The 15,327-nt window shown below is 38.4% G+C and overlaps 1 protein-coding gene and 1 long non-coding RNA gene across 4 annotated transcripts; one reads left to right on the top strand and one right to left on the bottom strand.

Moving 5' to 3' along the window:
• Window positions 1–2,510: 2,510 nt before the first annotated feature.
• LOC149034875 (uncharacterized) lies at window positions 2,511–11,956 on the bottom strand. Of its 3 annotated transcripts, none has more exons than XM_089194826.1 (8): window positions 11,816–11,956; window positions 9,499–9,579; window positions 8,960–9,041; window positions 8,346–8,412; window positions 7,441–8,024; window positions 5,607–5,802; window positions 4,141–4,907; window positions 2,511–3,544 (listed from the first exon to the last, which is right to left on the bottom strand). In XM_089194826.1, the coding sequence occupies exons 2-8, from the start codon at window positions 9,550–9,552 to the stop codon at window positions 2,859–2,861; spliced, it is 2,436 nt and encodes an 811-aa protein (XP_089050952.1). In that variant the 5' UTR covers window positions 9,553–9,579; window positions 11,816–11,956; the 3' UTR covers window positions 2,511–2,858. The 3 variants fall into 3 exon arrangements, with proteins under 3 accessions (XP_089050952.1, XP_089050951.1, XP_089050953.1); XM_089194825.1 differs by lacking the exon at window positions 11,816–11,956 and adding an exon at window positions 10,919–11,031; XM_089194827.1 differs by lacking the exon at window positions 11,816–11,956 and adding an exon at window positions 10,038–10,075.
• On the top strand, window positions 11,068–12,958 carry LOC149034874 (uncharacterized). The gene is made up of 2 exons (XR_016183228.1): window positions 11,068–11,184; window positions 11,883–12,958. It is a non-coding gene; the product is annotated as an uncharacterized LOC149034874 (long non-coding RNA).
• Window positions 12,959–15,327: the final 2,369 nt, after the last annotated feature.

Below are 15,327 nucleotides of genomic sequence, written 5' to 3'. Positions count from 1 at the left end.
TAATCGCATCATACATAGCACTGTTCACGTGCTTACAACGGAACGCCGAGTGTGAGTTTCTTTCGAATAAGCCCAGAGTTGTGAGTGGGAGTTAACCGAAGCGTTGTAGTAAAATCGTCAAATCAATGTGAATAAATTGTGATTTAATAAGGGAGCGTGGTACAGCTTTTTCACGTTTTCGACAGTCAGGCTAATCTACAGACTTCTATACCTTGTATTTTTGTTTACCCATTTTGAGTCCTGTGATAATACTCTAGAGAACTGTTTCTTTCAAATTTCGTCGCATTCACGTGCGTATTTGCGCATAATTTGTAAAACATTGAACTAGGAATCCCTTGGAGACCTGAAATGGGAAAACAAAACATACAAGCTAACGATGTCAATTGTACTGATCACGACGTTTCCATTACCATGCTACTAGTCTTGGAAAATCGACAGAATCAGAAAGAGGCAGTACTAAATTACATTGTTAGGTTGATAAAGTTGTGTCAACAGCTAAGGGGAAAAAGGCGGCGAGAAAAGAAAGACATACCGTAACTTTGAACGAATGTTACAGTTCCTTTTTTACGCATCATTTCCGTGATTGTGCAAACTTATTATTTAATTTTTCTGCGTTAACGCAACATAACATAACAACAGCTAATCCCGGAGAACGATGGCAAAACGGAAAGGATTAACAAGGATTTGACTTGTCATAATGAGATTTGACCGTCAAAAAATTGCCAAATGAGAATTATTCGCTCTTATCGCTGGGTATACAATGTTGTTACGTGATAACGCCAAAATTTTCTGAACGTAGAAAATGTAACAGGGTAATTGGCTGCCGTAAAGAGTTGCAAAGCTGAAGTTCCGCGCGTTAGCCCTTCGTCGCTCTGAAGTTTCTGAAGAGTCTTTTTCACGTCTCAAATCTACATACCTGAGCTATAAATTAAAAATTCAACACAAAAATTACGAAACGTGTGTTTTTTTCCTTTGTACAATTGCAATGAGTGGAGGGGAGAGAGACGATCAAGTAGATTGTGGTTTTGGTATAAGTGCATGAATTTCAGTTGTTGCGAAAACCTAAAATCCTCAGCGTAGAAGATAAACAAACGAAGTTTGATCGGTCAAAAGGTGACCTTGGTCAATTTTCAGAATTAGGTGAAAGACTTTGATACGAGCGCAATTAAGCAAATTCGTGGTTTTGCGTTGCTTTTTAGATGTTGGTGAATAGAAGTTAGAGATATACCTGCGGGTTTGAGGCAATTGATAACCTCATTGGTGCATAAGCTATGCACTGATATGCTTTTTTAGCCCGATTAACGCTTTCAATTTGAGAATTCTATCGTGCAAATTGGTGAATTTTTATATGCAAATTAAGGTCGAAGAGAAGGGTCTTCTCTGATTACGCTGGTATGAAAAATATTTCAGGTGAAGTTTCCATATTTTGTCAATGAAATAACTGAATACATCTTGTAACTTGTAGCAAGATAGAATTCCGCGAGCCATATTATTGCAGTCGCTGCGCGCTGGACAAAATCTGTGAAATATACTCTTTCGATTGCTGTCCACACGGGTTGTCCAGCCAAAAATCATTCTTGGCTTATGGCGACGCAAAAAAAGAGAGAATTGGAGAACAACTAAACTATTTTTGAAACATGCGTCCTAACTCCTTTTCGTGGGCAAAAAATTTAATTAACCTTGTTTCCGACGGGGCCGGAAGTTGAGAAGACCGCTCAAAGCGAGAGTGGCTCTTGAGGGCACTTAATTCAACAGAACTATTTCAAAGTCAGTGTGTCTTCTCATACATAAAGTTTTGGTTCTTTAAAAGCGAAATCTAAGCATGCTTCATTTTTGCAGCCCGGTTGGAACAAGTTGGGAGTTGTTTCGATCAGCCTTGCTCCAAATAAAGTTCAGTTTTCAAACGCTGACAATAATCTGTCCTAGTACAGACCAGTCATGTCTTACCGTTCCATATAGTTCAAAACATCTAGAACTGCAGAGCCGTACTTGTTTGGTGATTGTAATTATTTCTTTCTGCGAGTTTACATACGGTAAATAAGTTATTCTCTGTCAAGACACACAAAGTGACTAGTATGAAGATGAATCCACATACCAAATCTAAGAAAATGCTGTTTGAACGCAGGAATTCGCCAAAGGCAATTTCGGGAGCCCTGTCTGGTTGTTTCTGCTTGGGACAAAGCGAGAGAATATTAACATTACACTTGTACTATTTCACTCTAATAACACATCTATTAAGTGCATTGCTTCACATTGTCTGTTGGCAAATTCTGCAAATAACTATTCAACCGAGTGGATTGTGCGCCTGTGAACGCAGGAATTCTCCAAAGGCAATGTCGGAAGCCTTTTCTGGTGGTTTCTGCTTGGGAGAAGGCAAGAGAATATTAACATTACAATTGTCCTCTTTCACTAAGATTTCACATTTATTAAGTACAATCTACGAGTGGATTGTGCGCCTTTGAACACAGAAATTCGCCTTTGGTTTCTACTTGGGAGAAAGCAAGAGAATATCAACATTTAAATTTTATTCTTTCACTCAGATGTATTAAATACATTGCTTCACAGCTTGTTCATCCCCAAATCCTCCTCAGTTTCTCATTATCCGTCCTTAGATTCAGTCAACACAAAGAGACGTTCATAACTGTAAAACCCTCAACACCTCATCTTCTTCTGCCTTATCAACTTTCTGGATACTCTTTTACAAATTTTTTTAAGCGTTTGGGTATTCATCAGGAGTAAGAACTTGAGGCGACTTAAGGCTGCTTAAGGTACCAGAGTAGGCCTTCTCTTTACAAATCCAAAATAAATTAATACATCACTCCGAATAAACCACGAACTACACAACACCATTGTATCTGTCATGACACACTAAAGATCCCTAAGTTGTTGAAAGTGTTTGATCCATCCTTCTTAACCTTCACACTTGCCTTCAATCCTAACGGCTCGTTTACTTTTGAGAGGTATTTGTACACCGAGGTCAAAAAATAAAATGACCTTGGGAGTAACTCTCGCTTGATAGGCAACGTCCTAGAGAATATCCTTTGATCCATAGAGCCTGTTAGTTCAAATTTATAAGTTCGACTTGTGCAAACATTTGCAACTTCTAACCCAAATGAAAACGTCCCAAAATTCCGTCGCAAGAATAACAGACAGTTTGAATCCAAGTCTTTCACAATTGTGTCCGAACCAAACATTTTGCGTGGAACTCCATTGTCAAACAACAATTCTTTCTTAGTGTCATCAGCGTTTTGCTCTATGGCGCATGCACAGAGCTTGATATCCACGGACTTATCTGCACATGAGGCAAACTTGTTGTACATCGTTTGCCGGATAGAACTAAGGAAAGATACTCCTTGCTTTGGTTTGGCATACTGTTTGACAGAGACTCGATAAACTTCATCCTCTGTGAATCCGGCTGGAGGGAACACGTGAATGTCCATCGTGGTCAAGATGTATTCTCCACGGAATCGTTTGACGACCTTTTCAAATGACTTTCCAACTAAGCGCTGGCAGTTTCCATAGCCATACTTTGAGTCACCACTTCCTGACGAGAGTGAAAAATAAATGAAAATCAAAGCAAATTGCATTTTTTTCTTGAATCAGGCATTTCAACTCACTACAATTTCCCTCAGCTCACTTCAACCGCTCTCACCTCACCTACTTTTTACTCAAATAACTTCATCTCATTCAATCTAGCCACGGCTCTCGTCCGGTTACTACATTGATCTTCCACTTATCTTAGCTCATCCAATCTTTCCTCACCCAACCTAACCTCACTGTATTTGACCAAACTTCTGCCAGTCTAACCCTATCACATCTTACTAACCAACCTCAACCTTGCCTCCCCACCCTCATCTTAACTAATCGTACCCACCCTACCAGTCTAACGACACCAAACCCCACCCCAACACAACTAACCTAACACAACCGAACCCACAGCACTAATCTCTCTCCATTCCTTCATCTTACTTCTCCTCACCCCACCCTGCTTCATCACACCTCACCCATCTCCCTTCATTCCTTCAATTTGATCAAAATGCATTGTAGCTTGAGTGACAATTTGTTTCAGCAGCAGCATTTTACTTCCACAACCCATTAAATGCAGAGAAAACAGAGGAAAAATTACACAACACATCTTACCGTCCATGTATTGCTTTTGAATAGCATCATTAATATATCCCACAGCAAATTCTGCCAACCACTTTGTATCGTCTGCATTATCCTTTACAGGAATTGCTTCATCAAAACCTTCACATTTGCATCTTGTTAAGGGAAGCATGTACAAGTCTGCACAGGTGCGATTGGCCGGGATTTCTGAAAATATTCCTGAAACTGAATAATCCTTAGAGTCCTTTTTCTGAGTATCGTGCAAACTCATGAGTGCTTTGTGAACATCGTACAACATAAAGATGCGCTTCTGGTTTGTTACCAAGGCTCCCATCCTTTCGGGTCCCAGTTTTTCCTTAACACCATCAGGGACAATCATGAAGAACACTGGATCAAATAACTCTCTCCTTCCCTCTTCAGTGTAACTGAATGGAGTCATTTTGTGGCCATGGTCTGAAAAAATCACAGTCAAAGTGTTTGGGAACAAGGCCATATCAATGAAAAACTTTGCCATGCTGGCATCCATGTTGATCATTCGTTTCCCTGTCATCTCATGTCCCGTGTTGAAATGCATGTACGACACCAATGGTTTGGCTTTTCTGTTGTTTTCTAAGGCAGTATACACCTTTCTTATGTAGTCGAAGAAGTACCAACTGTAAAACTGTCCATTAAGACAAATTTTCTGAGGACTGTCATAGTGATTGGTCCTTCCAATTCTGTTCAACACAGTGCAGGAAAAATGCGTGATCCCCAGGAGGTCCACCATCTTTTGTTCCCTCTTTTCCTGAAATTCTTTCCACCTGATTTAAAATAGTTCACACTCTATTATCTCACATCAATTACAATGCAACATTAACGAAATTAAGTGTGAAGTTAGAGTAAATACACAATTTTTCACCGACTTTGTTCTCCTTTACATTTTTGTAATCATTTTGCAGGCCAGAATTTATCACATCCAGTATACTTATAATGGAGTTCTTGTTTGTTACTCATTAGACTCAAGATTGAAAGTTCAGCAAGGCTGGGTTGTTCAAAGCCGAGTTAAGATAACCCAGGGTTAGTGTGTGATCTGATTTCACATCTGAAAGCTTTAAAAGAAAATTCAGTACAATTGTTTTTGTCTACAAATTTATGATTTAATGCTCTAAAAAGAAGAGAGGAAGTTATCCCAAAAAGGCTTTTGACCAAAGGAAAAAAAGATATTCAAATTGAAATTTAACCCTGGGTTAGCCCTAATCTCCTTTCCAGGGTATGGCAATCTTGTGATTTTGGGCAAAATACTTTACTCTCATATTGTTTTTCTCCTTCATGTAATTTAAATATGTAACAAAAAAAACTGTGAAGGAAACCAGCTAGGGCTGAACTATAATGGACTGGGGTCCACCCAAAAAATGAGGCAATACTCTGTTATGCTTCATGATAAGGACACAGCAACCATCTTCTGCAGCTTGAGCCACTTGGCTGGTGAGACTAAAACAATAATTTAACCAACAACTCACCTCGTTCGGAATTCAGAATTTGTTTTAGGCATTGCTCTCCTTTCAATATCCGTTAACACACTCCCCCATATATCGTACCAACAAAGGTCCTCTTGAAAGAACGTCTGGTAGCCCCACTTTTTGAAGGCTCCATATAGCACTTCCACACCCAAAGGAGCCTTTGTATTCTTTCCAGATACACTTACTTCATTATCATCTGATAAGTTTACAATACAATTTTTTAGTAGTAGTAGTAGTAGTAGTAGTAGTAGTGGTAGTAGTAGTAGTGGTAGTAGTGGTAGTAGTGGTAGTAGTGGTAGTAGTGGTAGTAGTGGTAGTAGTGGTAGTAGTGGTAGTAGTGGTAGTAGTGGTAGTAGTGGTAGTAGTGGTAGTAGTGGTAGTAGTGGTAGTAGTGGTAGTAGTGGTAGTAGTGGTAGTAGTGGTAGTAGTGGTAGTAGTGGTAGTAGTGGTAGTAGTGGTAGTAGTGGTAGTAGTGGTAGTAGTGGTAGTAGTGGTAGTAGTGGTAGTAGTGGTAGTAGTGGTAGTAGTGGTAGTAGTGGTAGTAGTGGTAGTAGTGGTAGTAGTGGTAGTAGTGGTAGTAGTGGTAGTAGTGGTAGTAGTGGTAGTAGTGGTAGTAGTGGTAGTAGTGGTAGTAGTGGTAGTAGTGGTAGTAGTGGTAGTAGTGGTAGTAGTGGTAGTAGTGGTAGTAGTGGTAGTAGTGGTAGTAGTGGTAGTAGTGGTAGTAGTGGTAGTAGTGGTAGTAGTGGTAGTAGTGGTAGTAGTGGTAGTAGTAGTAGTAGTAGTAGTAGTAGTAGTGGTATGAGAGGTGTTAACCCTTTAACTCCCATGAGTGACCAAGATAGAATTTCTCTTCAGAATATCAATACAGTATCAAGTGATGAGAATGAAGAAAAATATCTGTCAATTTAGGGATTGTTAGTTGATCCAATACCAATTCTCTGAACTAACATCACAAGAACTGTATCACAGATAGTGAGGAGTATTACTTACAAGATCTTAGGAGTGAAAAGGTTAAATAAAAGCAATTTGTATTAATCCCTGACCAGCTTCAATCAGGTTTCAGACAAGAAACAATACAATGAACATGTGAAGTACTAATCAATAAAAGTTTCTGTTCAAGTGCCTTCTTTAACAAGAATTTTGATTTACCAAAATTGAATCTGATTAATTTGCAATTACTGTTGAAATCAAATGACTTGTGCCCAGGAGTAACAGTTGATCAATTAGTCTGAGAGTAAAGGGGAAGGCCCTGACAGAGATTCTTAGTTGGTCCTGGAAAAAAAAAAAGAACCCTTTCAAGACAACTGCCTTTCCTAGTCAATCAAGCTTCATGATTGATCAACAACTAGTGTCTTTTGTTACCCATGTTGAAATTCTGCTTTAGTCTCATTTTACTGTAACTACAATGAGTGGCTAAAGTCTTAGCACACTCTAACACATTTTGAATTCTTTCTGTAACTTATTTACATGTATCTCCTGTATCTCCCCTTCTCCGCCATTTCAATGTTACCTGGGGCTGGTATTCATGTTAAAAAATGGAAACCATCAAGCAACTCTGTTTGGAGGGGGAGGGGAGACTTTCAAGAAACTTGTAAGACAGGAAATACAGGATTTTTGTTCATTATTTTAAATGGAGAGTTGCCAACCACATACTAAGGGGAGGGGTGCCAACTACTTTTGCCACTCACTGAACAATGACCTTGTGGTCACCATGCATTTGATCCCATTTCTGGGTCCTTTTTGCTTGTGGCCAAAGATAAGCCTGAAAACATTTAGAAGCACTCTACAATTATGAACGAGTTTACAACAAAGGAAAAGAATTTTGTTGACGCACCTTTCAGAACACCACAAAAGAATGGTCTTAAGTTTTCAAAAGTTTGTTGGCCAATGCTTTGAACAAGTTCAAAGTCCAGGAACATGGCCTTGATTGCAGAATCTTCACTAATCTTCTTCAAAGCTTCTGTGGCTTTTGGCATAATTCGATAGAAGTGTGGTCTTGAGATAGAGTCCAACATGATAATATTTACATTAATAGCTCCTCTATCTTCATCATTTTCATTTTTCTGGAAGATAGGAGGAAAACTCAAGGCTTGAAAAATACCTCCACATCTAAGGAACAAGAAATGAAATCCTCTTTCCAAGTTTGTTTTCACTGCCTCCTTTACTTTATAAGTAACTTTTTCCTTTGGTAATGTTTCCCAATCATCTACAGCTTTTCCCATTTCTGGATTCACAGAAGCCATTTGAATCTCTGAAGACCCACACACTTTCACATCACAAGACACATGATGTTCCATTAACTTGGTTAACTGGTATGAACAGATCTCTGGGTGATGTGTATCGTCACACTTTGGCTCCTCCAACTGTCCTGGATGTCCATAAAATTTAAGAATTTGTTCCTGGCCACTTTTGTCTGGCCTACAAAAGAATTAATTTTCAGGTGAGGTGCTGTAAACCAATGTCTTCAAATTTATTACCATACCTTTCTAAGAAAACAACACTTTTCCTGAGGAACAAATCCTTACACACTCACTTAACAAGTTGAAGTTGAAGTTATAACATAATTAACCTTGTCCTTGGGTAACATTTCCAAGTCAGTAGCAACTTTTCATGTGACACTGAGGGTCACATGACGAGGTCTGTCACCAGACTCTGGTTAATGTGTTCACACAGCTTGATGGCTGGATATAAAATTAAGCCTTAACATTGAAGTAAAGCATTAATTATGCCTCTTTCTACCTGTGAGGCTTGCACTTGATTCCATTTTCTTCCATACCAGAGAAGTTTTCATGGCCGGGAAAGTTTTCTGCAACACAAACATAATATCAATCTGTTAGTTCTGAAGATCTCCATTGAAAATTTATTTACACAGGCTTTTATGGTTTCCACATTCATTCACTTCAGTTTTAACCCTTTGTTTGCGTAAGAGTGATTAACACCTAATTTCTCCTTACAACATCAGCCCTGAATCACACATTAAGGTCATGAGAATAAATGGAATGATCACCAACTAAAGAAGCTCTTGATTGTTAAACAACTTCTTCTTGTCAGCATCTTTGGAAATGTACAGAGAACAGCATGGAGAATATGCTCAATGATGTTAGGGTGTAAAGGTTTAAAGTAAAGTTTTCATCAGACCTGACATCAATAAAGGGCTATGCATAAAATTTGTGGATGTAGCCTGAGGGTTTGCCTGTCCTATTGCATAACTCAATATGAAGCAACAAACTAAAAAAAGAGAGGCACCAAAAATGGAACTTCCTTTTTTATTTCCCCATTCTGACAAATAATTAAAACTGCAGTGTTCTCCTGCTTTCAGAAGGATTACAGTCTTAACCAAGGACATTCTTTACCTGAAAGATGTCTCCTAGTAGGATTCATCTTCAACCACTGCACAGTCAAAAGTACCCACACAGCTAACACAGGAAAGGCAAGCTAAGTGGAGAATGGAAATGGCAAATATCAAAATTAATCCACCAAAGGCTAAATAGAAAGGTCTTCAAGAAGTTTTAAGCAATTGTAAGTTTCCTGAGGTTATGGATTGTGATAGTCGAGATTAGAGTATACAGTTATTTCCTCCAAAATGTTTTTTTCAATAGTAAAGGATAGTGTTGTCTGCATGATAATGACTTTGTGTCCAAGGCTTCTCAGTTTGATGGATTACTATAGTTGCTTCCTTACTTACGGAGTCTCTCCTATCCTTGAGTATAAACCATCAACACTGGCTTTCACATGTATCTTTTCTAGATGCCTGTGAATGTTTACAACCTTCTACATATCTTTCGCAAACCTTTTTACAAAGAGAGTCTGGTAGCCCTGGTTCCGATCCTAAATGCCCATATTATCAACATAGTTGAATAAAATGAAAAAAATTCAAGAATAATTCACTCACCAAACACACTCGACATCTTAATAAACGAGCTCTAACCAGTTTGAAAAGGATCATAATGGTGTTTATAACCTAAGAGAGAGTCTGAAATGAAACCAGAAAGATTTAATGGTAGTATTTTCTGAGCCTCCTGAGATCCTACCATGCTAGAGGTACAAGACAGTAGAAACTTCATCTTGGGATCTTTCTAACCAGGAGCACTATGACAAGGGGCAGTATAGTGGCGATATTATTCTTAAGTTTTGTTTACCTTTACAAGCCCAGGTCTTAGTGGCTACAGTATTAAGCTAAAACTCTGCTAAACAAGAAACTTAAGATTGACAAGGATGAAGGAAACAGCCACATAATATTTAGCAAAATTTCCTTGATTTAAACTCAACAATGTATTATTCACATGTAGAGCATATTATAATGTTCATGTCTGGTTCAATCACATTGCTTCGCTATTGGTATTACTGGAATAGTTTGCCATAATACAATTGCCAACAATTTCTGATAATCAGCCGACTTATAAACTCGTCACTAGTGCTCCTCCGGCATACCTCTAGCCCGTAGGATTTAAGCACAACCCTGGCATATTGAATGCACAAGGTAGTATCAGTCCTCCAATTATAGATGTATATTGCTTTATACTGCACAATTCATAATAAAAAACAAGAAAGGCAGATGAAGACCAACATTCCAAAAAACTGTTAAGCATTCTCCTGGCATTTATAATAAGATTCACCGGAATGTAACAAGAAAGAACGATCTGCTTCATTAACTTGCGATCAGAAAGTAAAATGCAAAAAGATCTTTTTACTTCCACAGTTATATTGTTTTCCATAGTTTTTCTAGATGATGATATATAGTATAAAAATTAATTTTTAGTATAAAATTTTAATATTATACATGTGTTAATATCAATTTTAAGCATCTTTTACATAGCATCGATATTGTCTACCTTTTAACAAATCAATTTAAGCAACTTTTATATAACAATAATTTTATGAAACTTTTATACTGATATTAATGTAACTGTGCTCAGGGCTACTATTGATAGCAGGTTGATTTTCAAGCACCTAAAAGTACCAAAGGCTGAAAATTAATTGTAGGTGTCTGTCCATACTCGATGTTACGACAATAGCATTCTCAAGAGAACGCTGCCGAATGACTTTAAAACGGCTCATTGATGGAATAAAGAGCTCATTCCAGGAACTGAAATAATATGATTTTTCACACCATAATTAAACGGGGGAAACAATTCGAAATTACTAATTTGTTCCCGCAACACGCTTTTGGAAACCATAGAAATTACAGCATAGGTTTCGATAAAAATTCAATGCGTTGAACGGTTTTAAGGCTTCTTCTTCTTCTTCTTCTTCTTCTTCTTCAATAATTACTTATGATTCAATTCAAATTATTATGTCGTTTCGTAACATACCAAACGTGTGTAATGTCGCTGCATGTGTCTCACAATTATAATCCAGGCATGACTTTCGCCTTCCCAGTTACCGTCCAAGACGATTGGAAACAAGTAAATATTAACGATAAATTGTCAGTAATCGGATACTTGTTTGCGCACAGATCTCTGGGACAGGGAGCAAACATTGCAACATATATGGCGAAAGGTTGTTCCGACGTTCAAAGAACGATTTTAGAGAGAAGGTTATCGCTTGTTCGCCGCTCTTTTATCAGAAATGGATTTAGGTAATGCTGATACAAGGGTAGCGTAAGTTTTTGTGAGAAAAACCATGAAATATGTACTAAAATCTACCGATTAACTTGTCTCAATGCGCAAGGTTTTGTAAATTGCTTAAGGTTAGGGTTAGAGTAATGGTCTCGAAGTTTAGAAAAACTAACCATAAATCGCTAAGGAATAACTCAACAAAGCCTTTTCAGTTTTTCGGACGTGTGTTAAGTCTACTTCTAGCTTTTTTCGTGGCTTGTTGATACAAAAGAGCACTACAAAAGCTACCACGAGGCAGAAGGAGATTGAAATAGCGTGCTTGAATAATATAAATATTATTGTGGTACATTAAAGTTATGGAACACCTACACTGCTTATTTGTTGTGATAAATGAGAACGAGTCAGCGTTTGATAGTCGGCTCAAAATTTAACCCCTTTTCTTCGGTGACGATGACTGATACAATTTGGATGCACAGCTGATGATATGTCCACAATTTCTGCGCAACAATGACTACAGCGTCATACCAAAACAAAAATGCCACAATCGAACTAACAAACAAGAGGGTGAAAAGAACCCGAGAACAATTTTGTTACCGCAACACACTCTTGGAAACCATCAAACAGTTCGATTAAAATCCTTTAGTAACTTACCATAGGTTTCTGATGTCGCTTTATCTTACAATTTTGACTAAAGCATGAATTTTGTTTGCTCTCCCAGTTGCCTTCCCAGTGGCCTTCCCAGATACTTTGAAACAGGCTATTTTACCAGGATTTTTCCAGGAATTCAGCGACTGAGATACTTGGCGTCATGTACCAAGATCAGCACCTAGAGGGGAAATTTATAATCCACAAACGTATCGCAAAGGCTAGGCCACAAACCCTCCTACGTTTTTGCAGAAGAGAAATTTGCTGCGTTAAATTCTTCTTCTTTGAAACAACTCTTTACACGATGCATAGCATCACCTGATGTATTTGAATCATATTGACAAACGCCTCACGGGTTGAATACTACATCTTGAAAGCGAGGCGAAAAGTACAAAAACAGATGGAATTGGAGAAGCACGCTCATTCATTTGTCATCTATAGACCCAAGCCCCCAAAACCTCGGAAAATTAGGGTGGAACTGATTAGTTAGGAGCAGAAGTTCACGTGCTTACAACGGAACGCCGAGTGTGTGTTTCTTTCGAATAAGCCCAGAGTTGTGAGTGGGAGTTAACCGAAGAGTTGTAGTAAAATCGTCAAATCAATGTGAATAAATTGTGATTTAATAAGGGAGCGTGGTACAGCTAAACTTCAGAATACCCCGCAACTCATTTACATGTGTCGGGAGGCTTTGAAGATCGAGGCATAACACAATAGACGCTATTCTTATTCAATGAAATGTAAATAAGTTGCGGGGTATTCTGAAGTTGCTCCACAGCTTTTTCACGTTTTCGACAGTCAGGCTAATCTACAGACTTCTATACCTTGTATTTTTGTTTACCCATTTTGAGTCCAGTGATAATACTCTAGAGAACTGTTTCTTTCAAATTTCGTCGCATTCACGTGCGTATTTGCGCATAATTTGTAAAACATTGAACTAGGAATCCCTTGGAGACCTGAAATGGGAAAACAAAACATACAAGCTAACGATGTCAATTGTACTGATCACGACGTTTCATTACCATGCTACTAGTCTTGGAAAATCGACAGAATCAGAAAGAGGCAGTACTAAATTACATTGTTAGGTTGATAAAGTTGTGTCAACAGCTAAGGGGAAAAAGGCGGCGAGAAAAGAAAGACATACCGTAACTTTGAACGAATGTTACAGTTCCTTTTTTACGCATCATTTCCGTGATTGTGCAAACTTATTATTTAATTTTTCTGCGTTAACGCAACATAACATAACAACAGCTAATCCCGGAGAACGATGGCAAAACGGAAAGGATTAACAAGGATTTGACTTGTCATAATGAGATTTGACAGTCAAAAAATTGCCAAATGAGAATTATTCGCTCTTATCGCTGGGTATACAATGTTGTTACGTGATAACGCCAAAATTTTCTGAACGTAGAAAATGTAACAGGGTAATTGGCTGCCGTAAAGAGTTGCAAAGCTGAAGTTCCGCGCGTTAGCCCTTCGTCGCTCTGAAGTTTCTGAAGAGTCTTTTTCACGTCTCAAATCTACATGCCTGAGCTATAAATTAAAAATTCAACACAAAAATTACGAAACGTGTGTTTTTTTCCTTTGTACAATTGCAATGAGTGGAGGGGAGAGAGACGATCAAGTAGATTGTGGTTTTGGTATAAGTGCATGAATTTCTTACAACACACAAGAAAATGAACGAAATCTGTAATTTGAGCGAATCGGCAGGACCGCTTTCACAGAGACTCCGTCTCATTCCTAGTACCACATTTTTTTTGAACAAATATTGCACGTGGGTCTCCCACGACATAAAGAAAAAAACTAATCCTGGGTGTTTTAAAGCGTAGTTTCACAAAACATAGCCTCTCTGAGAAGATTCAGACGCAAATTATAACCACACCCTCAGTGCCTTTGAGAGAAAAATAATTTATTGAATAGGCAATCACAATTGAAATCATTTCAAACAAGATTATTATCCTCCAACCATTTAGTTAAATACTGAAGATCGTAAAAATTATAAATATCCAGAGTTAGATGTAAGAGACTCATGTAAAACAAATTAAGTGAAGACAGTTTCCTCGAGCATAAAACATGTCATCTCTTTGCCTGTCTTAATTAGTAATGGCCAGTCAAAAAAGGTACCTGAGTTTAAAACTGACTGAAGAAAAAAAAAATGGAGAAAATGCTGAGCCAAAGTTATTTGGCGAGGTACAATTATAGTTCGATAAAGTTATACTTTATCACGGCGATCTGTTAAGTTAAAGGGTGAGAGCCAAGCTGTACCTTGATAGCGTTTAGTTCTTCTGGCACGTGTTGTAAACTAGTATCCTTATTACCCAATGATGGTGAAGCAGCGGATTCGCTGGCGATACAAGTGTTTCGCCTGTTATTAAACAACTACAAGCCGAAAACATAAAGAAAGGTCTCTCAAATTATTGAATAATTTTTTAACTTCAACACTTTAAACCGCTGGGTCCAAACTCCTCTTGGCTTGTAAATAATTATTTGAATTGTACTAAGAGGGTCTGGATGGGGTTAACTGACAACTAACAAATCGCTGAAAATCTAACTGACAACTGACATTTGTGCTGGGCTTTTACTGACAGCTGACAAAAGACCGGATCACCCTAAATATCCTAAAATCTGGATGTGAAATAAGGACAGTTGACTTATTTTGTCCAATAAAAGTATGTTTTTCATTGAATATCAGTAGGGGTACGCCAGAGTGTCATATTTCATTAATAATTATCGCATAGACCACAAACATTAATGTCATATGTCACATATCGGTTATATGATCTTTGATACTCAACTCGATCGTGAACTTACGCGATGGCCGTCACGACGGCCGAATTGATTTGGAAACGGCATTTGAGCGTTACAGAAGCCGCATTCCTATTAATGATGTAGACACCGTACTGGTGCTGAAAAAGAGATCAACCCCGAGACTGAAAGTGCTATGAAAGAATTTGTGGATAAGTATCGTTCGTCGAGGCAAAGGACAGTTCGGGAGGAACTACTAAGGACGAGGCAGGGGCTTTACCACGGGCCGTCTACTCGAAGCAATAATATTCCATCAAAGTGGACTTATTGGTGGGACTAGGGAACGATTTTCACTCTGGAGATCAGCCAGTAGGGCTCAGCAGCGATAAAGGAGCCGTTCAAGCTACTTCGGAAGGTGGGAATGTGACATGTCACATTTACTGACGACTGTATCTTTGAAGTGGCAGTTGCTGAGGTGCGAACATGTGTAGACGAACATGACACGAACGCAGAAAACGACTCTTCTGACGGAAAGGACGAAGATATTACCCCAGTTACGATTTCTAGATCTGGGTGGCCAGTTCGCGTCCAGTTTCGCGTCCAGTTTCGCTTGGATTTCTAGGGTAATCTGACAATAGATTTCTCTATTAACCTAATTGAAAAGTAGACAAAAGAACATTCCTTTCCGATCATTTATTCGGAGCCAATCATAATCGTAAAACAAAACATAAAACCAATTCACAGTGCTAGAGGACTCTTCACGAGTTTGATGTCTT

The sequence above is a fragment of the Pocillopora damicornis genome, chromosome 14 (assembly GCF_964200805.1).
Source record: "Pocillopora damicornis chromosome 14, jaPocDami1.2, whole genome shotgun sequence".
Taxonomy (NCBI): domain Eukaryota; kingdom Metazoa; phylum Cnidaria; class Anthozoa; order Scleractinia; family Pocilloporidae; genus Pocillopora; species Pocillopora damicornis.
Note: the sequence above shows the minus strand (reverse complement) of the source record. Positions and strands in the feature narration are given on the sequence as shown.